The 24,066-nt window shown below is 43.6% G+C and overlaps 1 protein-coding gene across 3 annotated transcripts in view; it reads left to right on the top strand.

Annotated features, from left to right (window-relative positions):
- Positions 1 to 23,707, top strand: part of ATP6AP2 (ATPase H+ transporting accessory protein 2) — a 30,202-nt gene extending 6,495 nt beyond the window's left edge. The window contains exons 2-9 of one of the 3 annotated variants that reach the window (XM_066249533.1): positions 55 to 185; positions 1,795 to 1,926; positions 8,535 to 8,630; positions 8,787 to 8,924; positions 9,955 to 10,008; positions 11,965 to 12,114; positions 16,249 to 16,368; positions 23,420 to 23,707. In XM_066249533.1, coding sequence (XP_066105630.1) covers positions 55 to 185; positions 1,795 to 1,926; positions 8,535 to 8,630; positions 8,787 to 8,924; positions 9,955 to 10,008; positions 11,965 to 12,114; positions 16,249 to 16,368; positions 23,420 to 23,608 — 1,010 coding nt within the window. In that variant the 3' untranslated portion in view covers positions 23,609 to 23,707. The remainder of the gene's footprint in view (positions 1 to 54; positions 186 to 1,794; positions 1,927 to 8,534; positions 8,631 to 8,786; positions 8,925 to 9,954; positions 10,009 to 11,964; positions 12,115 to 16,248; positions 16,369 to 23,419) is intronic. The other 2 variants (XM_066249535.1, XM_066249536.1) reach the window with 2 other exon arrangements.
- Positions 23,708 to 24,066: the final 359 nt, after the last annotated feature.

The raw sequence follows: 24,066 nt of genomic DNA, 5'->3' as shown, positions 1-24,066 counted from the left end.
AGCAAAATGAATTATGATGCGGATCATTCATTCACCAATCTGTTTTCTCCTCAGGTGTTCTGGGGAACGAATTTAGTATATTAAGATCACCAGGGTCTGTTGTTTTCCGTGATGGAAATTGGCCTATACCAGGAGAGCGAATCCCAGATGTGGCTGCGTTATCCATGGGCTTCTCTGTGAAAGAAGTATGTGTATTTAAAAAATATATTTGGAGCTGCTTCTGAAAGCAGCTCCAAATTTTTGTTGATTTATGCTAATAACCCAAGAAAGCAACAAGCAAACATAGGTATATGTGATACAGATTGTAAAAGTAAAAAAGCTCATTTGTAGTTGGGGAAATTTTGGGTAAGTTCTCCAAGCTTGGCTTATGTAACGAAATCCTTGTAAATCATTAACCATATAATATTTTATTCACAGTAGTAACATTCTTTGTGTATAAGAGAATGCATCTATCCTACTATTAATGGGGTGTTTAATTTTGTTTCTTCAGAAACATTATAGATTTGTGCCTTATTTCAGGCTGCTTTTACAAAGCACCACAGACTAGGTGGCTTACTTATATACAACAGACATTTCTTACCATTCTGTGGCTGGGAGTTTGAGATCCGGGTGCCCGCATGGTCAAGTTCTAGTGAGGGCCCTCCTTCCAGGTTGCAGACTGTGGCCTTTCTGTTGTATCCTCACATGGTAGAGAGAGGGTGAGAAAACTCTCTGGAGTTCCTTTTATAAGGGCACTAACCTCATTCATGAGAGATAACACCCTCATGACTCAATTATCTCCCTCAGCCCCCCCACTCCTAATACCATCACCTTAGGGGTTAGGATAGCAGCATATGGACTTGGAGGGGGAGACACAAACACTCAATCTGTTAACAGTTTGATAAAATGAGTATGCATCTGGCCTGAGTGTAGGAAAATAGTGATGTCAGTAGTTAAGGAATGGCCTGGGACCATGGTTTCCTACAGTTAAGCTGTAACGTAGTAGTAGCGGGAGAAGCCAAGATCCAGCCAGTATAAGAAACCTAAAGCCAGGGGCTAGAAGAAAAGGGATTTAGTTTGCTCTGTCTTCCTGTCATTATCTGTTCACATTTTATGAGTTTGGTGCTTTTGATGTGGTCTCTAGATACCATCAGTCACTCAAAGGAACTTTGTCCTTCTAGGTCCTGGGTGCCCTGGGGGCCGGTGGGAGGAGCTCTGAGCTCCTAGGACTGGACTGGTTCTTCACATTTAAGGGTGAAATTTGTACTTTGTTCTTCACAGACTTAAATTTGACTACAAATGGCAATGAAAATAACCTTTAGGAATAATTAGTAGTAAACCAATGAGTTCCTTTCAGCAAGAACTTTGTTTTCCTTATAAAAAGCTTAGTCTAATGAGAATGTTTTAAGGACAGTCTTTCCCTGTCACGAAAAGAGAAAGGTGGTGCTGTAGATAAGGACAGACGACACTGAAGGGGGAAAAATGCTTACATGGAGACAAGACTATTTTGTAATCTGGAATTTGAAAAGTGCCTCTGTTTTGTTTACTTGCCTTCTATTTTCCACCAATTTGAAGTGACTTACTATTTAAACTTTATTGTTCAAATCTGTAGAACTTTTTAAGAAAATGAAGGTAGAAATCTGCATCCTTGATTGGGAGATCGCAACTGCTGCCTTTAATGAAACATTTGCTTTCCCTGGTCATTTCCATTGCCAGTGTCATCCCAGAACCCCTGAACTCTGTTTAGTAGATGTTGCTGGGGCGTGGATTCCTGAATTGATAATTAAGCACCATTTCATGCTTTTCCACGTTTAGGACCTTCCTTGGCCGGGACTTGCCGTGGGTAACCTATTCCAGCGTCCTCAGGCTACTGTTACGGTGATGGTGAAGGGAGTGGACAAACTCGCTCTACCCCCGGGCAGTGTCATTTCGTACCCTTTGGAGAATGTGAGTATTTATTATTAAAAATTAAAAGGATGCATTTTTTTTTGTCTGAGAGAGAAACAGAGAGGGACGCACAGGGATAGACAGAAATGGAGAAAGAGATGAGAAACATCAACTGGTATAGCGTTTCGGCACTTTAGTGGTTCGTTGGTTGCTTCTGACACGTGCCTTGACCAGGAGGCTCCAGCTGAGCCAGTGACCTTGGGCTCAAGCCAGCGACCTTGGGGTCATGTCTATGATCTCACACTCAAGCTGGCAACCCCACGCCCAAGCCAGTGACTTTGGGGTTTCAAGCCTGGATCCAACATCCCAGGTTGACACTCTGTCCACTGCACCACTGCCTGGTCAGGCTAACCTGGTAAATTTTTTTTTTAACGGAGACAGAGAGAGCCAGAGAGAGGCATAGACAGGGACAGACAGACAGGAACAGAGAGAGATGAGAAGCATCAATCACAGTTTTTCGTTGCAACACCTTAGTTGTTCATTGATTGCCCTCTCATAAGTGCCTTGACCGTGGGCCTTCAGCAGACTGAGTAACCCCTTGCTCAAGCAGCAACCTTGGGTCCAAGCTGGTGAGCTTTGCTCAAACCAGATGAGCCCGCGCTCAAGCTGGTGACCTCGGGGTCTCAAACCTGGGTCGTCCGCATCCCAGTCCGACGCTCTATCCACTGAGCCACCACCTGGTCAGGCTAACCAGGTACATTTTTAATTTTGTCCTGTCAGCTATCATTGTGAATTGTGTTCCAGACACACTTGTCATTTTTATTTTCTTTTTTTAATGCACTGATTGATAACTAAAATAACTTCTGTTTAAAAATCACATGATAGTTAAAAATTTATTGAAACTTGTCTTTTTCCTATGGGTGGGAGTACTTTCTAAGCAATTGCCCCACTCTTAGAATAGTCAGAGGTTCGAAAAAGTGAAACCAGTTGACAGTGTGTTCTGCTGATACTTTCTTGGGCATGATCTTTCCAATTTTCCTTCAGAATTTTACCTCATTTTTGTGTTAGGAGACAGGAGGCTGTCTGGCTGGCTCACTTACTCCTTCACTAGCCTTCTAAGTGACAAAGCTGACTGAGCTGTTGTGAGAGGCCCTCCCTCCCCTACAAGCATATGGAAGTCGCCAAAACATTTTTACATGTGTAACATAACTTGGAAACAAGGAAGGGACACACACAGGTGCCACATTTGAACAGGAAACTCAGAAGCCACAGTTCTGGGCAGGATCTGAAGCTGGAATTGTGTTCTGTGCAGAAAGCCAGTGTTTGCACAGTGCTGTATTGTTCTTGAGAACTAGTAAGACCCCAGCTGCCCCAAGGCTACCAGAGAAAAACAAGTGCCACCCTTGGCTGTGGTACCCTCAGAGTCCCCAAGAGAAATTGAAACTGCAAGATTGTGCTGTGCTGCAGATTCACCCGGCCCATCCCAGACGGATACCTCCACAGCCCAGGGCTCCTTTGGGGGGAAAATTTAAAGATGAATCAAATTTACAAAGCACTTGGAGGAAAAAGTGCCATGAGAGAGTCAGCGGGCACAATAAGCAATTCATCCCCAATAGACTAGTTTCAAAGAGATTTGAAAATACGTTAAAATTGTGAGAGTTGCCTGACCGGTAGTGGAGCAGTGTCTAAAGCCTCAGCCCAGAATGCTGATGCCACTGGTTTGAAGCCCCAAGGTTGCTGGCTCTGAGCGAGGGCCTGGGATCAGCATGGGGTCGCTTGTTTGAGTATGGAGATTGTCCATTAGATCCCAACGCTTGGATTGTCAGCTTGACTCCAAAAGTCGTTGGCATGAAAAGCCCAAGGTCAGTGGCTTCAGCAAGAGGACACTGTCTTGCCCCGGTCAAGGCACATAGGAGAAGCAAACAACATAAAACTGAAGTGAAAGCAACGACGAGTTGGTGCTTCTCACCTTGTCCCTTCCTGTCCCTCTTCTCTCACAAAAAAAATTGTGAGAGTTAAAGGAAGGGATAGAAACCATGAGGCAGCTATAAGACATTTTGATACGTAGTGCTTTCATTGACATTACTCCTAAATATTTCAGAATTTATATTGTGATTTCTTTAACCCATGAGTTATTTAGAAGTGTTTGTGTGGGTTCTTTTAAAATCATTTTTAATTTTTCAATTTCTAATGTCATTACATTGTAAGACTGTAGTCTGCATGATGCTGGTTTTTTGGAAATTTTTTTTCAGACTTCCTGCGGTTTAATGTAGATTATTTCCAAACACACATGTTATGCTTACAGAAAAATGACTGTGGTGGCACAGTGGATAAAAGCCTCGACCTTGCTTGCTAAGGTCGCTGGTTCGAAAAATGACTGTGTACTAGGTCATGAGGGAGATCTCAACAGATAATGCAAAATCAGTATCATATAAACCACCCCCTCTGACCACAATGCAGTTAAATTTGAAAACTTTGAAAGCTAAACACTTTTCAGCTTTAAAGCACTATGAACACCCAGGAGACTAAAGCCAAATCAAGATAATGAAATTGAGGAACCATCAAGAGCACTGAAATCTTAAGAGCTTCAGAGAAAAAACAGTTATTACAAAGGAATGAGAGTAGGATGATAGCAGATTTTTTTATCTATTGCCATTAGGGACCTGAGGGGCAAAAATGGAAAAGCAGTAATTTGTATAGTATAAGGCTAGTCATAATAATGAAATGATGTCGATCCAATGAAAATCATGATGAACTATTGGGCGGGTGGAGAGAGAGAGAGAGAGAGAGAGAGAGAGAGAGAGATGGAGTGCACATACGGGGCAGGGCATGCCACCGTGGTTGGTGATGTGGAGACCTCAATTCTCATTTTCTATAAAGGGCAATAAATAGATAATGCCTAAAATTAAAAAATCAAAACAGTAATATAATCATGTTATATAGAGATAGGAAAAGGAAACAAAGGATTTGAAATTGAGGACCTCAGAGGAATGGGAAGTGAAGGGAGGGACAAACTTATCATAAGAACTCTTATAGAGCCTGACCAGGTGGTGGCGCAGTGGATAGAGCGTCAGACTGGGATGCGTAAGGACCCAGGTTCGAGACCCTGAGGTTGCCAGCTTGAGCACGGGCTCATCTGGCTTGAGCAAAAAGCTCACCAGCTTGGACCCAAGGTCACTGGCTTGAGCAAGGGGTTACTCAGTCTGCTGAAGGCCCGCGGTCATGGCACATATGAGAAAGCAATCATTGAACAACTAAGGTGTCACAACGAAAAAGTGATGATTGATGCTTCTCATCTCTCTCTGTTCCTGTCTGTCCCTATCTATCCCTCTATCTGACTCTCTCTCTGTCCCTGTTAAAAAAAAAAAAAAACTCTTATAGAGCTATTTGTCTTCTTAAATGATTTGTATATATAGCTTTTTTCTATAAAAGTAAGAAAAGAAAGTTGGAATAGATGCACTCTTAAATAAATTGTGGATTGAGGGGAAAAATCACTGACAGTTTCAAAATTTCAAATTTCAAAATTATTTGAAACTGTCAGTGACTGTACCATATATTTAAAAATTGGGATGCAGCTCAAGTGGTAAAAAAAAAAGGAAAATTTATAGCCTTAAGTGCACATGTTAGACAATGAAAAGATTGAAAATTAATGAACTAAAGAAACCAGAATTTCACAGTAAATGGAAGGGAACAGTAAAAATCAAAAGGCTCAAGTATTATTAAGTCCAGGCAGTTCTTGGGTTATTAACGAGGTAGGCTCTGTAGGTTTGAAAATGTTCAAGTATTTAAATACACAGAAAGGTAAAATAAAAAAAAGTACTAAGTTAAGACAAACATCTAAGTTGCATTTAATAGGTAAATGTACCTGTTCCAACTTACATACAAATTCAACTTAAGAACAAACCTACAGGACCTATGTCATTCATAACTCAGGGACTGCCTGAATGTGATTCTGTGATTTCTGAAAATCATTGTGGAAGACTCCTTTAAAATAAGTGTATGAAAATTCAAAATGCTATTAAGATTTTCATTAGCATACAATCCAAACCTAAACATTTTAAAACAGACTAGCTTCATTTTACATGAGTAAACGATGTGAAATGAACTCATTTTAGTCCTTGACCCTGACTGACTGCTCCTAATACTTTTCCTGGCAATAGGTGATAAATGAGATATAAGGCTCAGAGGGCAAAACCTGCAAAATATAAATTAAAAAAAGAATGTCTTACAATTCCACTTAATAAAGCGTCTGTTTGATTAGCTAGCTGTTTCCACTAGAACCCTGGTCAGTAAACTGCGACTCACGAGCCACATGCGGCTTTGGCCCCTTGAGTGTGGCTCTTCCACAAAATACCACGTGCGGGCACTACCTCGATAAGGAATGTACCTACCTATATAGTTTAAGTTTCAGTAATTTGGCTCTCAAAAGAAATTTCAATCGTTGTACTGTCAATATTTGGCTCTGTTGACTAATGAGTTTGCCAACCACTGCACTAGAATTTCAATTCATACAGATACAGAAATTCCACTTTCTGTAGGACAAGCAGTGCGTAACCTTATAGTGCAGCAGAAGAAATAATCACTGTATTTTAAGCAGCCGACCTTTTACCCTCTTGAGCTTAGTGGTCCATCTAATTTTTTCTTTTCCTTCATGGTTTGGCAAGCATCTGACTCAGTAGCTTCTCCAGTTTGATTGCTAGGGACGTGTCACCTTTAATCTTCAACTTTTCTGCCATGAGTGCCATTTCACCAGGTGCAGTGAGACTGGAGAACTTGTTACAAGTGTTAGTATTCCCTCCAGGGTCTGAGGAGGTAAACTGTGATTGCAAAGAGAGCTCTTGTGGCTGACTCAGGGAGCTAGACAGTGTGTTTTCCCAAGTTTGAACTTTCTTCTCCCTTCTTCACTTGCTCATTAACTCATGTTAAGAGAATTTTGGAAAGAGTGGAAAATATTTTGGAAAATATGCATCTTAAGAGGAAAATAATGATTTTGTTTCACAGTATCATGAAATTGAGAAACTTAATTTTAATGGTGGGATTTGATCAGTAAGATTTATATAATCACATGCATTTCCACCTATATCATGTTAGCATTAATTTGCTGCTTATAAACATGAACTTTTTAATAGTAAGGGACATAGCCTGACCTGTGGTGGTGCAGTGGGTAAAGCGTCGACCTGGAAATGCTGAGGTCGCCGGTTCGAAACCCTGGGCTTGCCTGGTCAAGGCACATATGGGAGTTGATGCTTCCTGTTCCTCCCCCCTGTCTCTCTCTCCTTTCTCTCTCTCTCTCTCTCCTCTCTAAAGTGAATAAATAAAAAAAAATAGAAAAAAAATAATTAAAAAAAAAATAGTAAGGGGCATTACTGGAAAATTACCATACTGCTTGTTTTAATACCATCACATGAGAATAAAATAATTATTTTGAGGGGGGAAACTACCACAATTGATTGTTAAAAATAATGTGGTGCAAAAACAGGTCTATGGGAATAAAAGTCAGAATTCTGGTTTCCCTTAGGGGTGCAGGGAGTGGGTGGGGTGGCCTCTAGGGTCCTGAGAAATTTGTCTTGATCCGGTTAGGTTGTATGAGTGTATCCATGTGTAAACATTCCTTGACCTGTTACCCCAATTTGTGCACTGTATTATATGTATGTTACTTTAATTTAAAAAATTCAAAGAAAAACAGATTTTACCACAATTAGTTATTTCAAATTAAAACTGTATGATCCTGCCCTGGCCGGTTGGCTCAGTGGTAGAACATCGGCCTGGCATGCAGGAGTCCCGGGTTCGATTCCCAGCCAGGGCACACAGGAGAAGCACCCATCTGCTTCTCCACCCTTCCCCCTCTCCTTTCTCTCTCTCTCTTCCCCTCCCACAGCCGAGACTCCATTGGAGCAAAGTTGGCCCGGGCACTGAGAATGGCTCTGTGGCCTCTGCCTCAGGCGCTAGAATGGCTCTGGTTGCAACAGAGCGATGCCCCAGATGGGCAGAGCATCGCCCCCTGGTGGGTGTGCCGGGTGGATCCCGGTCAGGCGCATGTGAGAGTCTGTCTCTTTCCCTCCCTGCTTATCACATCAGAAAAACAAAACAAAACAAAACAAAAACCTGTATGATCCTAAGGTAAAGGACCTATGACATTCTGTGACATACTTTATGCCTTGTCTAAGAGTCTTCAGTGTACTTGAAGACAACTCCTAAATCTTTGTAAAGCTTTTGTAAATTTTGAAATATATAAATGAGGTCTATTTCCCTTTCAATTCAGTTTGGTTCAGATTCTTCTGACCTCTTGAAAGTTAATAATTTATGGCAGAATGTGGCATATGCTTTGTGGCATATTTAATTAATATTGAAACCAAGTGTGTGCTGCTTAAAGTACACAAATGACCACCAGAAAAGGATGGCTTATGAAAGATAGTGTCGCGTCCTTCCTGTTTACAGGTTATTTCCTGTTCAGGCACATTGGGAGACAGACTTGTTGGCCCGGAGGAGGCTGTTTGACCTGTGCCCTCAAAAGGGTTTTTTTGTGTTTGGATGTGATATGGGTCATTTGAATTTCCATAGAAAGTGCTGATACTTTTTAAGCCTTCTTTTCAAATACCATCTGAATGATTTTTCTTCCCACCTTGTTTGGTTGGGATAATAATTAAGGTCTTACTCTTAAATTTCAGGCAGTTCCTTTTAGTCTCGACAGTGTTGCAAATTCCATTCACTCATTATTTTCTGAAGAAACTCCTGTAGTTTTGCAGTTGGCTCCCAGCGAGGAAGTAAGTAATACAAATTTTTATTTAAGATGCTGTAACAAATTAGCTTTCATTAGTTAATGAAAATGTAAAACAAGTTTTATGAACAATGCTGTCAGGCCTCTGTATATTGGAATTAATCTGTAGAACATAACCTAGAATTTTGGATTCTCCTTGCAGAGAGTGTATATGGTGGGGAAGGCAAACTCGGCCTTTGAGGATCTTTCAGTAACGCTACGGCAGCTCCACAATCGCCTGTTTCAAGAAAACTCTGTTCTCAATTCACTTCCCCTCAGTTCTCTGAGTAGGAACAGTGAGGTAAGTACAGTTACCAAATAAATAAATTACTGGTTTCCAATTTCTTATGCTCCTGACTTTAGAGCAAACTTGACATTTTAGAGAATGAAAAGTTTTACAACTTTATGGCTGGAGTAAATTATCCTTTCCTTTAGTGTAATTTTCTTGTGAACCTCATGAATAAACTTTTGTGCATTGAGCTGTAGTAGTAAATAGTATTACATTCTAGCATGAGGGTTGCCACCAGTTAATCCAGACAAACCGGAAATATGGCTGATAGAGCTGTGTCAGTCTGGTGATATGGGCGCCATTATTCACTGCCACTTCTGATGTGTTCCCTCATTTTTCTAGTTCATTCTTGAAAGTGTGGCGAAGGGAACCACCCTTATTTCTGACTCCTGTGTGTCAGTGTCACCGCCTGCTCATACACCTTAACCATATGGCATGTCACCTTTCTGGCACCTTCCCCTCTACCACTGTGGTTGACCAGGACCCCGTCTTTTATTCTCCCATGTAGAACAGGTTCAAGGGATGTGAGCAAACTGGGCCACGGGCCGGCCTGCGCTGCAGTGTTCTGATGCCCTGAGGGAAAACTAAAGAGTTTCAGGGGTCCCCATACTTTTTACACAGGGGGCCAGTTTACTGTCCCTCAAACCATTGGAGGGCCACCACATACAGTGCTCCTCTCACTGACCACTAGTGAAAGAGTGCCCCTTCTGGAAGTGCGGTGGGGGCCAGATAAATGGCCTCGGGGCTGCATGCGGCGGACCGTAGTTTGGGGACGCCTGGTAGATGCTTCCTCATAGCTTTATCAGAAATATGGCTGTTGAGCGGTAGTCACCGTGCTGGGGAATGACTATCACCTTTCTGTTAGGAAATAATGTTTTACATATATTTTCAGTTGAAATGAACCTACCAAATGGAAGCAGCTGTGACATAAAATCACTTAATGTGCTTAACATTTTTAACCGCCTGTGCCTCGTTTGATAAATGGTGAACACAGATCTCGGGTACATATTGAAAGCAATGTTCCTTCCTTTCGGCTCTGCAGGTCGATTTGCTCTTTCTTTCTGAACTGCAAGTTCTCCATGATATTTCAAGTTTGGTAAGTAGGCTGCTCTAATTTTTCAGTCCCATTTATCTTTTTTTATTTATTTTTTTGTGGCAGAGACAGAGAGTCAGAGAGAGGGACAGATAGGGACAGACAGACAGGAAGGGAGAGATGAGAAATATCAATTCTTCGTTGCAGTTCCTTAATTTTTCATTGATTGCTTTCTTATATGTGCCTTGACCGGGGGGCTACAGCAGACCGAGTAGCCCCTTGCTCAAGCCAGTGACCTTGGGTAAGCTGGTGAGCCTTGCTCAAACCAGATGAGCCTGTGCTCAAGCTGGCGACCTCAGGGTCTCAAACCTGGGTCCTCTGTGTCCCAGTCCGACACTCTGTCCACTGCTCCACCGCCTGGTCAGGCCAGTCCCATTTATTTTTGTTCCAGAAGACATTTCTAGAGAATGTCTGAGTGATAGTGAAACCAGTAGAAAAGTTCGATCCAGTGTGCCCTGGATTTATGATGCCATGGAAGTTGAGGAATTAGTAGTGGTGTGGGGAATTTTGAACTCATCTCATGTTAGTCAAATTATTTTGGATTTCTACTCTTAGGAAACAGTAAGGTATGTCTTCCAAGAATATAGGACTTGGGTGGACCACCCTATCAGCAGCCCTGACTTGGCTATTGATTTCTTGTCAGACATTAAAACTTAAATCCTGCTTCTAAAATAGAAATAACAGGCCCTGGCTGGTTGGCTCAGTGGTAGAGCGTCGGCCTGGTGTGCAGGAGTCCCGGGTTCGATTCCCAGCCAGGGCACACAGGAAAAGCACCCATCTGCTTCTCCACCCCTCCCCCTCTCCTTTCTCTCTGTCTCTCTCTTCCCCTCCCGCAGCCAAGTCTCCATTGGAACAAAGTTGGCCCGGGCACTGAGGATGGCTCTATGGCCTCTGCCTCAGGCGCTAGAATGGCTCTGGTTACAACAGGGCAACGCCCCAGATGGCAGAGCATCGCCCCCTGGTGGGCGTGCCAGGTGGATCCCAGTCGGGCGCATGCGGGAGTCTGTCTGACTGCCTCCTCGTTTCCAACTTCAGAAAAAAAAAAATTAAAAATTAAAATAGAAATAACAGTTTGGACTAACAATGGTCTTGACCAAGTCTAGAAGGGACTAAATCTGCATAAAAGATATTTTTTTCCTTTTTGTTGAATGATTTTTTTAAAAGATGGTTAAAATAGAAAACTTTGCCTGTTTACTATTTGCTGAAGTTGTGGCCCAACCCTTTGCAGTGGGGCCAGGTCAGGGAGTCCGGAAGCACAGTGCTGAGGGCCAGCCAGGGGGTCCGGGCGGACGCAGGAGGGGGCTGCTCTTGGGGCACTGGTGACTGTTCTCCTGGGATCAGACTAGTCCAACCATCTGTTCTTTCATATCGGAAGTTTTTAAACTAAGAAATTTTAAAAAAGAACTTTTATTAAATATTCAGGTAGTCCTATAACTGCTCTTAAAAATGAGACTTATGTTTTAAATAAAAAATTTCTGCCTGATCGGGCGGTGGTGCAGTGGATAGAGCATCGGACTGGGATGCGGAAGACCCCGGTTCAAGACTCCAAGGTCACCAGCTTGAGCCCAAGGTGGCTGGCTCAAGCAAGGGGTTACTGGGTCTGCTGAAGGCCCACGGTCAAAGCACGTATGAGAAAGCAATCAATGAACAATTAAGGTGTTGCAACATGCAACGAAAAACTAATGATTGATGCTTCTCATCTCTCCGTTCCTGTCTGTCTGTCCCTGTCTATCCCTCTCTCTGACTCTTTCTCTGTCTCTGTAAAAAAAAAGAGTTCTGCTGGGTTTGTTTTATCGGAAACTCATTTAAAGCAGCTCTATTTGCGACCATTTTAGTCTATTTGTATACTGGGCACACTGGTCGGGTTCTGTTCAGCCTACTTTAGTTAGGCATAACACTTCAACTGGCTGTGTTTGACATTACTTTATCCACCTTATTTTGTTTCTTTGTTCTCCTAAGTTGTCTCGACATAAGCATCTGGCCAGGGATCATTCTCCTGATTTATATTCACTGGAACTGGCAGGTTTGGAAGAAATTGGGAAACACTATGGAGAAGATTCTGAACAATTCCAAGATGCTTCTAAGATCCTTGTTGATGCTCTACAAAAGGTAAATGATCAATAGGGTCTGAGAGGTTAGGGTAATGGTTCTCAAACTTTTTGAAGTCATGGTGTATTTAAAATCCTACAAATAATTGTAGGCGCACTATATACAAATTTCTGAGAAATGTTATAACAAGTCAAATATTAAAGAAAAATATAAAATCCAAGAGTGCTTTTATGGTAATTGAAATAAATATGACATAATTAAATTTATTCTGACATTAAAAGACATTTTTATATTACAGTTTTTGAGTTTTGCTTTTTAGAATTCTTAAAAAGGAGGGGTTAAAAAATAAAGACAGTTACCTTTTTATATTTATAGATACATTCTTAGTAAGATTTAGTCAATTTGGCAGGTCCCGGCATGAATGTGTTTTTTCATTCTTGTGTGTATGAGAAACATGAGCCTGATGTGTCCTAGCGATTTCTTCAATGTTTGGGCATATATTTGAAAGGCAAACTCTCATTTCCTCATCAATACATTGAAGAATTCCTCTCTTTTTACTCTTAATTGTGTTGAGGGTAGAAAATCCTAATTCACATAAATAGGATGTTGAAAATTATAGTAAAATGTTCAAAACTTTTTTAGATATTGCCACATATTCTTCTTTTATAGAAATCCAAAAGGCTTCAAGAGACAATTCCTTATGTTTAATCATCAACCCACGATCAGTGGCTATAGCTGCCAGTTCTTCTTCTTCTGTTAATGTTAAACCAAAATCACTTGAAGCTTCCAGGAGTGGGTTTCTAATCCAATCTTATTGTTCAGTGTTAAGTAACGGAAAATGCTATAAATTAAATTCTGCCCATCAGCATTCAAGTCCTATCTTATTTACACTTAACTTTTGCTCACTTCCAGAATTGGATTCTTCAATAATACGCTTCTTTTTGAGAAATCTATCCATTTTATTTGGGTGTATTTATCTAAAAATAATATAATGATGTGTTAAATATAATAATGATGTGTTAACAAAAAGAGTGGTACAGTGGTACCTTGAGATACGAACAGACCAACATACGAATTTTTAAGATACGAGCTGTGACTTGGTTTGTATTTTTGTTCAAGATCTGAGTGAAATTCCGAGATATGAGTTGTGATTTGGGAAGCTGCCGCTAGTTAGCATGTTGGCGCACGGGTCCAGTATTGGCAGTTTGATGTACGAGTTGACTGACTTACGCGCTCGGTTACAGAATGAATTAAATTCGTATCTCAAGGTACCACTGTATTTCCGTAATGAAATACTATAATAGAGTAACTATATTTATAGTGGTACCTTGATGTACCATGCCAACTAGCCGCAGCTTTCCCATATCACAACTCATATCTCGGAATTTTGCTTGGATCTCGAACAAAAATACGAACCAAGTCGCAGCTCATATCTTAAAAAATTTGTATGTTGTTCTGTTCGTATCTCAAGGTACTACTGTATTTTTATATCTGGGCACATGCTGCAAACCAGCGAAGCTAGTAATTTCAGGTCCTGAGTGGGAATGGTGCAGAATTAAGAAAATACGCAGAATTAAGAAAATATGGCCTGACCTGTGGTGGTGGCACAGTGGATAAAGTGTCAACCTGGAAACACTGAGGTTGCCAGTTCAAAACCCTGGGCTTGCCTGGTCAAGGCACATATGGGAGTTGATGCTTCCTGCTCCTCCCCCCCTTCTCTCTCTCTCTCTCTCCCTCTCTCTCCCCTCTCTATAATGAATAAATAAAATCTTAAAAAAAAAAAAGAAAATACGGGGTGGGAGGGCCCTGTAATTACTGCTGGCAAGAACAAAGCGTGCCCAAAAACCGCATCTTGCTTTATTTATAGGGCAGAGTGAGGCCATTAGCAAATTAACATATCATCTTAACTTTACACCAAACAAAGGATAGAAGAAACTTGTTTCCAGTCTTTCCGGGGAACATAGGGGGTAGTGTAAACAATCCAGCACCACAGCTTAAGAGCCTTTTGCAACCTAATCAGGCAAGTGAGGTGGGGGGTTGGGCAGACTGTCAGTTTACAGCCAATTCCTCACACCTCTGTCCCCCAAAAATCTAAACTCCAAAAACCTTGTTTCTTGGTCCCCAACAGGCATATATTTCTCTGGAATACCATAAGGCACACCTGGAAATCTAGGGCTCACACTTTGAGAACCACTGGGTTAGGGTATGATTTTTTTTTCTTTTTGGCGAGAGAGACAGAGGGACAGAAAGGGAGAGAGATGAGAAACATCAATTCGTTGTGGCACCTTAGTTGTTCATTGATTGCTTTCTCATATGTGCCTTGACTGGGGGGGCTCCAGCTGAGCCAGTGACCCCTTGCTCAAGACAGTGACCTTGGGCTTCAAGCCAGTGACCATGGGGTCACGTCTATGATCCCATGCTCAAGCCAGCAACCCTGTGCTCAAGCTGGTGAGCCCTCACTCAAGCTGGTGAGGCTGAGCTCAAGCCGGCGATCTTGGGGTTTCAAACTTGGGTCCTCAGCATCCTAGGCCAACAGTCTATCCACTGCGTCACCACCTGGTCAGGCCATTGGTTGATTCTTATATGTGTCCTGACCAGGCACTGATATCAGAATGGTGCTCTAACCAACTGAACTACCCGGCCAAGGCCAATTCTTTGTTGTGACACCTTAGTTGTTCATTAATTGCTTTCTCATATGTGCCTTGATGGGGGCGGGGGTGCTACAGCAGAGCGAGTGACCCCTTCCTCAAGCCAGCAACCATGGAGTCATGTCTATGATCCCATGCTCAAACTGGTGAGCCCGTGCTCAAGCCAGTGACCTCAGGGTTTTGAATCTGGGTCGTCTGCATCCCACTGTATCCAATATGTCAGTACCTGGTCCGGCTGATCATTTCATTTTTAACCTCTTAGTGGAAAAATCTGCTTAGTGAAATACTTAATGTTGATTCAAGTGTTATCTTCTTTGGAGAACCTCTAATTTTAGTGACCAAGGATAGAATAAGTCAAAGATGTAAGTTGGGCACTGGCTGGGTAGTTTAGTTCATTAGAGCATCTTCCTGATATGCCAAGGTTGCAGGTTCAATCCCTGGTCAGGGCACATACTAGAATTAACCAATGAATGTGTGAATAAGTGGAACAACAAATTGATGTTTCTCTCTCTCTCTCCCTTCCCCTCCCCGTCCTGCTCCCCACCCCCTTTCTCTCCATAAATAAATTTTTAAAAAATATATATATATATGTGGGGACATCTGAAATGCTGGCAGAGGCAGCATAGGGAATAATGGCCAACTCCAGCACAAGGCTTTTTTCTTTTCATTGTGCTAAAATATACATGACATAAAACTAAACATCTTAACCATTTTTTTAAGTGTAGAGTTCTGTGGCATTAAGTATTTATGTTGTGCAGCCACTACCACCATCCATTGCTAGAATTTATCTTCCCTAACTGAAACCCTGTACCCATGAAACACAATGAAACAATCGAAGAGGAACACCAGGCACAGTACCAGATGTTTAGTAGATGTGTAATAAATGCTCATTTTCTCTTGCCCTTTAAGTTACTCACCTGTAACTCTTCAGTGAGGGTTCCTAGTTAAATCTTTCTAGATATTTGTGATTAACTAGAGACCAGTCAGGAAATGCCTTCATTTCCCTTTCCTATGTTCCTTCTCCCAGTTTATAAGCCATCAAATCCAGGCTCTTCTTCAAGTAATTTTGAACATTAGAATGCATGTTGAGCCTGACCGGTGGTTGTGCATTGGATAGAGTGTTGACCTGGGACACTAAGGTCCCAGGTTCAAAACCCTGAGGTTGCCAGCTGAGTGTTGGCTTGAACCCAAAGGTCACTGGCTTGAGCAAGGGGTCACTGGCTCAGCTGAAGTCCCCCAAGTGAAGGCACATATGAGAAGCAATCAGTGAACAACTAAGGTGCAGCAACTACCAGTTGATGCTTCTATCTCTCTCAAAAAGAAAATGTATGTTGAAGCTTAATATGTAGTTTTCTGAATATATTAACATAATCAAAACTGTTAAGACACCTATTTTAAGACAGTATATTTCATGAGCCAATAGGTAAATGCATGTTGTTTTTGTAGGTACAGTCTCTTGTTCAATTTATATTACCTTTACAAATAATTTTTTACAAGTAATTTAAATATGTATTTAGGATTTATAGTAATGTCAGTAAGGCTTCAGTTTGCAGATGACATGTACGGCCTTTACAGTGGCAACGCAGTGGTAGAGCTAGTGACTGTCAGATCCTTCGACACGTCCCTTGTGAGGAAGACAAGAACTATCCTTGAGGCGAAAGAAGAGGTGAGTATTTTCAGGTCCTGCTTTAAAATTGTGAAATTAACTTAAAAGAAACCCCAGTAAATCTTCTGTCACTTACAGAAGCATGAATGAGGAGTCAGTAAATCTGAAAACCAATCTCAAAATAGATTTCTTACTCACATAGGTTTCTTGTTCTCATAGGTATGTTTGTTTTGTCGGTGATGCTCAGTTCTTTGGAGGATAATCAGATAATGCAAGAGTTTGAGTTAGGGATAAAAGTAAATCTGTCAAAGCCAGCAAGATAATGCAAATACCAGTATCACAAGGGGATATCGCAAGGTAATGTGACGGAGTGGTGTGGCTCTCAGCCCGGGGGTGCTGCTTTTCCCGGCGGTAGGGACATTGTCTCTGTGGAACAGCCCATTTTCCAGAATCCACTGTGTCTACCTTTTTAAATTTAATTTACTTCTCTAATTTTTTGGCCTTGACCTTGCTTTGAATTTAAACATTTAGAGAGTCATAAGCAAGGGTGCCAGCCATATTTCAGTGTGTGTGCGCGCGCGCATGCGTGTGTGTGTGTGTGTGTGTGTGTGTCCGCGTGCGCGCGTGTGCACGCAGGCACAGGCGCGTGCATGCACATATACAAGAGCAGCAGTGTGGATACCCCACAACATCGTCAGCCGAGAACATTATTCCCTCCTCTCTCCCTCCCCTCTCTCCCCTCCTCTCTCTCCCCTCCTCTCTCTCCCCTCCTCTCCCCTCCTCTCTTTCCCCTCCTCCTCTCTGCCCCCTTTTCTCTGCCTCCTCTCTCCCCCCTCCTCTCTCTGCCCCCTCTCTCCCCCTCCTCTCTCCCCCCTCCTCTCTCTGCCCCCTCTTCTCTGCCTCCTCTCTCTCCCCCTCCTCTCTCCCCTCCTCTCCCTCCCCTCCTCTCTCTCCCCCTCCTCTTTCCCTCTCCTCCCTCCCCTCCCCTCCCTCCCCTCCCCTCCCCTTCTCTCCCCCTCCTCTCTCTCCCCTCCTCTCTCCCCTCCTCTCCCTCCCCTCTTCTCTCTCTCCTCCTCTCTCTCCCCTCCCCTCCCTCCCCTCCTCTCTCCCCCCTCCTCTCTCTCCCTTCCCCTCTCCCCTCCTCTCTCTCCCCCTCCTCTCCCTCCTCTCCTCTCTCTCCCCCTCCTCTCTCCCTCCCCTCCCTCCCCTCCCCTCCCTCCCTTCCTCTCCCTCGTCTCCTCTCTCTCCCCCTCCTCTCTCTCCCCTTCTCTCTCCCCTCCTCTCTCTCCCCTTCCCTCCCTCCCCTCCCCTCCCTCCCCTCCTCTCCATCCCCTCCTCTCTCCCTCCCCTCTCTCCCCTCCTCTCTCTCCCCTCCTCTCTCTCCCCTCCTCTCCCCTCCTCTCTTTCCCCTCCTCCTCTCTGCCCCCTTTTCTCTGCCTCCTCTCTCCCCCCTCCTCTCTCTGCCCCCTCTCTCTCCCCCTCCTCTCTGCCCCCTCTTCTCTGCCTCCTCTCTCTCCCCCTCCTCTCCCTCCCCTCCTCTCCCTCCCCTCCACTCGCTCCACTCCTCTCCCTCCCCTCCTCTCCCTCCCCTCCTCTCGCTCCACTCCTCTCCCTCCCCTCCCCTCCCTCCCCTCCTCTCCATCCCCTCCTCTCTCTCCCCTCCTCTCTCCCCCTCCTCTCCATCCCCTCCTCTCTCTCCCCTCCTCTCTCCCCCTCCTCTCCCTCCCCTCCTCTCTCTCCCCTCCTCTCTTTCCCCTCCTGTTTCCCCTCCTCCTCTCTCTGCCCCCTTTTCTCTGCCTCCTCTCTCTCCCCCTCCTCTCTCCCCCCTCCCCTCCCCTCCCTCCTCTCCTCTCCCCTCCCCCTCCTCTCTCTCCCCTCCTCTCCCCCTCCTCTCTCTCCCCTCCTCTCTCTCCCCTCCCTCCCCTCCTCTCCCTCCTCTCCTCTCTCTCCTCCTCCTCTCTCTCCCCTCCTCTCTCTCCCCCTCCTCTCTCTCCCCTCCTCTCCCTCCCCTCCTCTCTCCCCCTCCTCTCTCTCCCCTTCCCTCCCCTCCCCTCCTCTCTCTCTTCCCTCCTCTCTCTCCTTTCCCCTCTCTCCCCTCCCCTCTCTCCCCTCCTCTCTCTCCCCCCCTCTCTCTCCCTTCCCCTCTCCCCTCCTCTCTCTCCCCCTCCTCTCTTCCCTCCTCTCTCTCCCCTCCTCTCCCCTCCTCTCTTTCCCCTCCTCTTTCCCCTCCTCCTCTCTCTGCCCTCTCTTCTCTGCCTCCTCTCTCTTCCCTCCTCTCTCCCCCTCCTCTCTCCCCCTCCTCTCTCTTCCCCTCCTCTCTCTTCCCCTCCTCTTTCCCCTCCTCTCCCTCCCCTCCCCTCTCTCCCCTCCTCTCTCTCCCCCTCCTCTCTCCCCCCTCCTCTCTCTGCCCCCTCTTCTCTGCCTCCTCTCTCTCCCCCTCCTCTCTCCCCTCCTCTCTCTGCCCCCTCTTCTCTGCCTCCTCTCTCTCCCCCTCCTCTCTCCCCCCTCCTCTCCTTCCCCTCCTCTCTCTCCCCCTCCTCTTTCCCCTCCTCCCCTCCTCTCTCTCTCCCCCTCATCTCTCTGTTCCACTCTCACAGCCAGTGGCTTGATGGGTTTGAGCATCGGCCCCAGACAGGTTGCCAGGTGGATCCTGGTCGGGGTGCATGCGGGAGTCTATCTCCCTTCCTCTCACTTAAAAAAAAGGTATCCAGGAATGCTGGACAAAATATAAGAAAGTAAGGGAAATTCTTGAGGAAATAAAGAAGAGGAACTTGAAAAATGTGTAGTTAGCAGGCAGTACATTTCTAGGGAACATTTCTAGTTCAATTACCAAGAGACTGGAAATCAGGTCTCTGGCCCCTGAGTGTAGGATGAGGAGCGGGTGAGGGAGTGGAACTGACCCTTCCGTATAAAGCTGGGACCCTGAGAGGCCTGTGCCCTCAGTGAGAGTATGTATAGGATAGAGCACAGTCTGCCCTTCCGCAGGGGGAGATCGGAAGGCAGCTTGGGCTTTGTGCAGTCATAGTAGGTTCTAGGGGTGTCTTATAGGGGATTCTTAACCGCAGGATCATCTTCATGTGGGTTTGGGGCTCACCTTATATTACCTGCAAGTCCCAGGAAGCCCCAGGCCAAGAAATGAACACAAACCCTCATACCCAGTCCCAGGCTGGTAAGACCTGTGGTACTGTACATGTAAAATGGAAAACCTCTCTGGCAGGACAGACCCTCCACACAAGTCATGATGGAAAGGGGACCCTACAGTTAGTCTCCCCAAGTGTGAGCTCAGAACATTGTAAAACAGGTGGAGCCAATCTGCCTTGAGTGCGTGATAGCTAAAGCGTCAGACAGCAGAATTAGACCCCCAAGAATTTCAAGTACTAAAATATGGGCACAGTCATAAAATGAACATTTAAACTGATTAAGGAGATAAAAGAGGAGTCAAATGAGGAAAAAGAACAAGATGCTTCTTTAAAAAGCAGATTTAAATTTTAACGGGAGACTAGATTCTTTGAACATTGGCCACTTAGGCCTTGCAGTTTCTGTGAAGTGACCCCAGAGAAGAACGCGGCAGTTTGAAGCAGGTGCCCTTGTCTGGGGAGCTGAGTTCGTTTTGCAGAGCTGAATTTGTCTTCTCAGAGATGTCAGATTGCCTTTATGAATCAGCTGCTTTATTGCACAAGTTGAGTTTATCAGAAAGTAGTTTCTGAGGTTATTGTATATGTGGTAGGGGGTAAGAATCAGATGATGTCATCGGCTTTTCTTTACCTACAAGGTAGTAAATTAACATTTTCATGTACTATAATGTAAAATCTAAGATTTATATTTTGTTAAACCTAGTAGACTGAAAGGAACACCCTGAAATGGGGGTTTCGTACCAGATAGCCCTTGGATTCCGTTCTGCCTGTACCTCCAGTCTGATGCACTGTTGTCAGCTTGCATCTCTCTCTCTTCTGTCCGTGTCTGCCCCTCAGCTCTGGACCGGCGGTCTCGCCTACTTCATGGAGCAAAAGAGGCCTTCAGCTTGAGCTCTCTCTTTAGTGTGATTAAATCTTCTAAATTTAGATTGTGGTGATGATTGCAGCTCTGTAAATAAACTAAGATTTACTGAATGTACATTTAAAGTGAGTGTGAAAAAGAACTCGTTTACTCCCCCCCCAAAAAAAAGTCTTCAGGGGTGACATCCTCTATTGCTTGCTCAACTCTAAGCTCTCTGCATGTAAACACTCAACTGTGTAGCCATCCTCTCATTCATTTTAAGTCAGGGTCTTCCTAGCAGCACACCAGGTGCTGGGGCTGCCGGGTTACGGTCTCTTCTTCCCACTCACTGCCACACAGCCTGCCCTCATTTCTCCCACCTCACTACCTCAGCTTCTCGCTCGTCAGCCTGCTCTTCCCAAATCCCTCTGACATGTGGTCATCAAGGTTTTCTTCTGAAGACAGACCTGATCATGTCACTTCCTGATTGAAACTTGTTCATGGCTTCCCGTTCCCATAGGCTGAAGGCCCAGTAGCTTCCCTGCCTACATTGAGCTCCTGCTATTTTCCTACCTTTTTTTTCTAGCCAGAATTAACTGAGTTTACCAACAGTGTCTTTGCCAGAAGGGATTACATTTTTCAATGCCTTTGCATGGGACTGGATTAACCCTACTCCCACCAAAGCCCAGCAGATATCAATCGTTTCAGGACAAAGATGTGGTTAAATGAACCATCATTTGTTTTCCTTTTCAAAAATTAAAAAAAACAAATTAAGTAGATAATACATAAATACAATCATGTGCCCCTTAATGATGAGGATATGCTGAGAAATGTGTCATTAGGCAGTTTCATCATTGTGGGGAAATTGTAGAGCAGGGGTCCCCAAACTACGGCCCACAGGCCGCATGCGGCCCCCTGAGGCCATTTATCCGGCCCCCGCCGCACTTCCGGGAGGGGCACCTCTTTCATTGGTGGTCAGTGAGAGGAGCGCTGTATGTACTCTCATGATGCAGAGTGAGGCGTCACTCACGTACAGTACTACTTCCTGTGACTTGGGACGCACGCCTCACAGGCTCTGGAAGCGCATCATATCATTTGTTACAGCTAGCAGTGACAAATATGGAACCAGACATTGACCATCTCATTAACCAAAAGCAGGCTCATAGTTCCCATTGAAATACTGGTCAGTTTGTTGATTTAAATTTGTTCTTTATTTTAAATACTGGATTTGTTCCCGTTTTGTTTTTTTACTTTAAAATAAGATATGTGCAGTGTGCATAGGGATTTGTTCATAGCTTTTTTTATAGTCCGGCCCTCCAATGGTCTGAGAGACAGTGAACTGGCCCCCTGTGTAAAAAGTTTGGGGACCCCTGTTGTAGAGGGTGCTTACGGAAACCTAGATGGTGTAGCCTGCTACCCACCTCAGCTAGATGCTCTAGCCAATTGCTCCCAAGCCTTTACAGCATGTTCTCATACTGAATACTGGAGGCCAGCAATTTCCAGTTTTTTTCATCTCACGACACACATAAACTACTAAAATATATTTTTTGCTGACCTGACCAAAAAAAAAGTATAAATTTGATCCATTCACACTGGTCGGCTATTGTATTGGCTGTTGTCATTTTGTAGTTTGACAGTCTAAGGCAGGGGTAGTCAACCTTTTTATACCTACCGCCCACTTTTGTATCTCTGTTAGTAGTAAAATTTTCTAACCGCCCACCGGTTCCACAGTAATGGTGATTTATAAAGTAGGGAAGTAACTTTACTTTATAGAATTTATAAAGCAGAGTTACAGCAAGTTAAAGCATATAATAATAATTACTTACCAAGTACTTTATGTCGGATTTTTGTTAAGTTTGGCGGAATAAATCTTTATAAAACAACTTACTATAGTTTAATCTATCTTTTTATTTATACTTTGGTTCCTCCGCTACCGCCCACCACGAAAGCTGGAACGCCCACTAGTGGGTGGTAGAGACCAGGTTGACTACCACTGGTCTAAGGGAAAATTGGTCGTTGCCCCTCACTAAATAGTCAGGTATTACATGTTTTAAAAATTCTTGTGGCCTGACCTGTGGTGGCGCAGTGGATAAAGCGTCGACCTGAAGAACAATGAGGTCCCCGGTTTGAAACCCTGGGTTTGCCTTCTCAAAGCACATATGGAAGTTGATGCTTCCTGCTCCTCCCTCCTCCCTCTTTTCTCTTTCTCTCTCCTCTCTCTAAAAATGAATAAATAAAATCTAAAAAAAAATTCTTATGGCATACTGGTTGAAAATCTCTGCTGTAGACAAATGTAATGTCTTGCGCTACGGTGTTAAGATGGCTATGAGGTTCACTAGGTGATAGGAAATTTTTAGCACCGTTACAGTCTTATGGGACCATTGTTACATATGTGATCTGTCATTAACTAAAAAGTTGTTAAGCAGCATGTGACTGTAGATAACATGTAATACCAGTTAAAGAATAAAAAGAATTGTAACACTATATAGCTGAAGAGCCAGCTCCCTGTTGTAGCTCTCCTTCTACCATCTCTTACCCTCCCCATCGAGAGGTAATTGCTGTCCTGAATATTGTGTTGATCATTCCTTTGCTTTTCTTTACAGTTTGACATGTAGTCAAACTGTATGTATCCTTAAACAGCATTGTTTGGTTTTGCCTGTTTTTTTAATTTTATATATATGGAATCATACTATATGTATTTTTCTGTTTTTTGCTCAATGTTGGTTTTAAGAGTTACACAGGCCGATAAACATAGCTGTATAGTTCAGTCATTTTACGGCTATGTTTTCCATTGTATAGATGTACCACAGTCACCCATTCTGTTAATGGGCATCCTTGTCCACGTCTCTTTGTACAAATATAGAAGTTTCCCCGAGGGTATGAACTTCCTGGATCATAGGATATGCACATTGATCAACTTTATTGGTATTGCCAAATTTTCTCAAACGGTCGAACCAGTTTATACTTAACAATGTATGTTATCTTCTCCTTGAGGGCTCCCCTTCTTGAGTTGTATAAGCTCTACGCTACTTAGGAATAAGAGTTTGTTGGGTAAATGAATCATAGCTACTACAGTGGGATAATTTCCTACCCTAAAATTCTTCCCTCATGGTTTTCTTTCTTTTCTTCATTGTAGAACACCAGTCCCTATAACCTTGCATATAAATATAATTTTGAGTATTCCGTGGTTTTCAACATGGTACTTTGGATAATGATCACCTTGGCCTTGGCTGTGATTGTCATCTCTTACAATCTTTGGAACATGGATCCTGGATATGATAGCATCATTTATAGGATGACAAACCAGAAGATTCGAATGGACTGAACTTTCTTTAAGCCAGACTTAGAAAAGGAGTTTGGAAATTGGTTGTTTTGTGAAAATAAATCTTTTAGTGTAAAGTAGACAGCATAAATTTTTAAAAAGGTTTTAAAAGTTATGTTCTTCCTCTTGTGTGTGCCTGTGAAGTTGTTTTAAAGTGAATTATAGTATTGCCATGAATTGATTTGTGGGATAGATTTTATAGTGTGCTCAAATATTATGGTATAACCATTAATTAGCTTTTCATTCCATTTAGGATTTGAAAGTAATGCACTGAAATAAATGTAAAACATTTAGAGTAGCTTGTGTTATTTATGTTGAGAAAATGCACTGAATAGATTAGGTTATGAATGCTTAACTTCCTTATACAGGAGAGGTGAAAATGATATTTGGGTTGTTGTATACTGTGAACCATTGTAAATGCCCTAATTTGGTGTAAATATCTCTGAAACAGGAGAACAGGT

The sequence above is a fragment of the Saccopteryx bilineata genome, chromosome X (genome assembly GCF_036850765.1).
Source record: "Saccopteryx bilineata isolate mSacBil1 chromosome X, mSacBil1_pri_phased_curated, whole genome shotgun sequence".
Classification (NCBI taxonomy): Eukaryota; Metazoa; Chordata; class Mammalia; order Chiroptera; family Emballonuridae; genus Saccopteryx; species Saccopteryx bilineata.
Note: the sequence above shows the minus strand (reverse complement) of the source record. Positions and strands in the feature narration are given on the sequence as shown.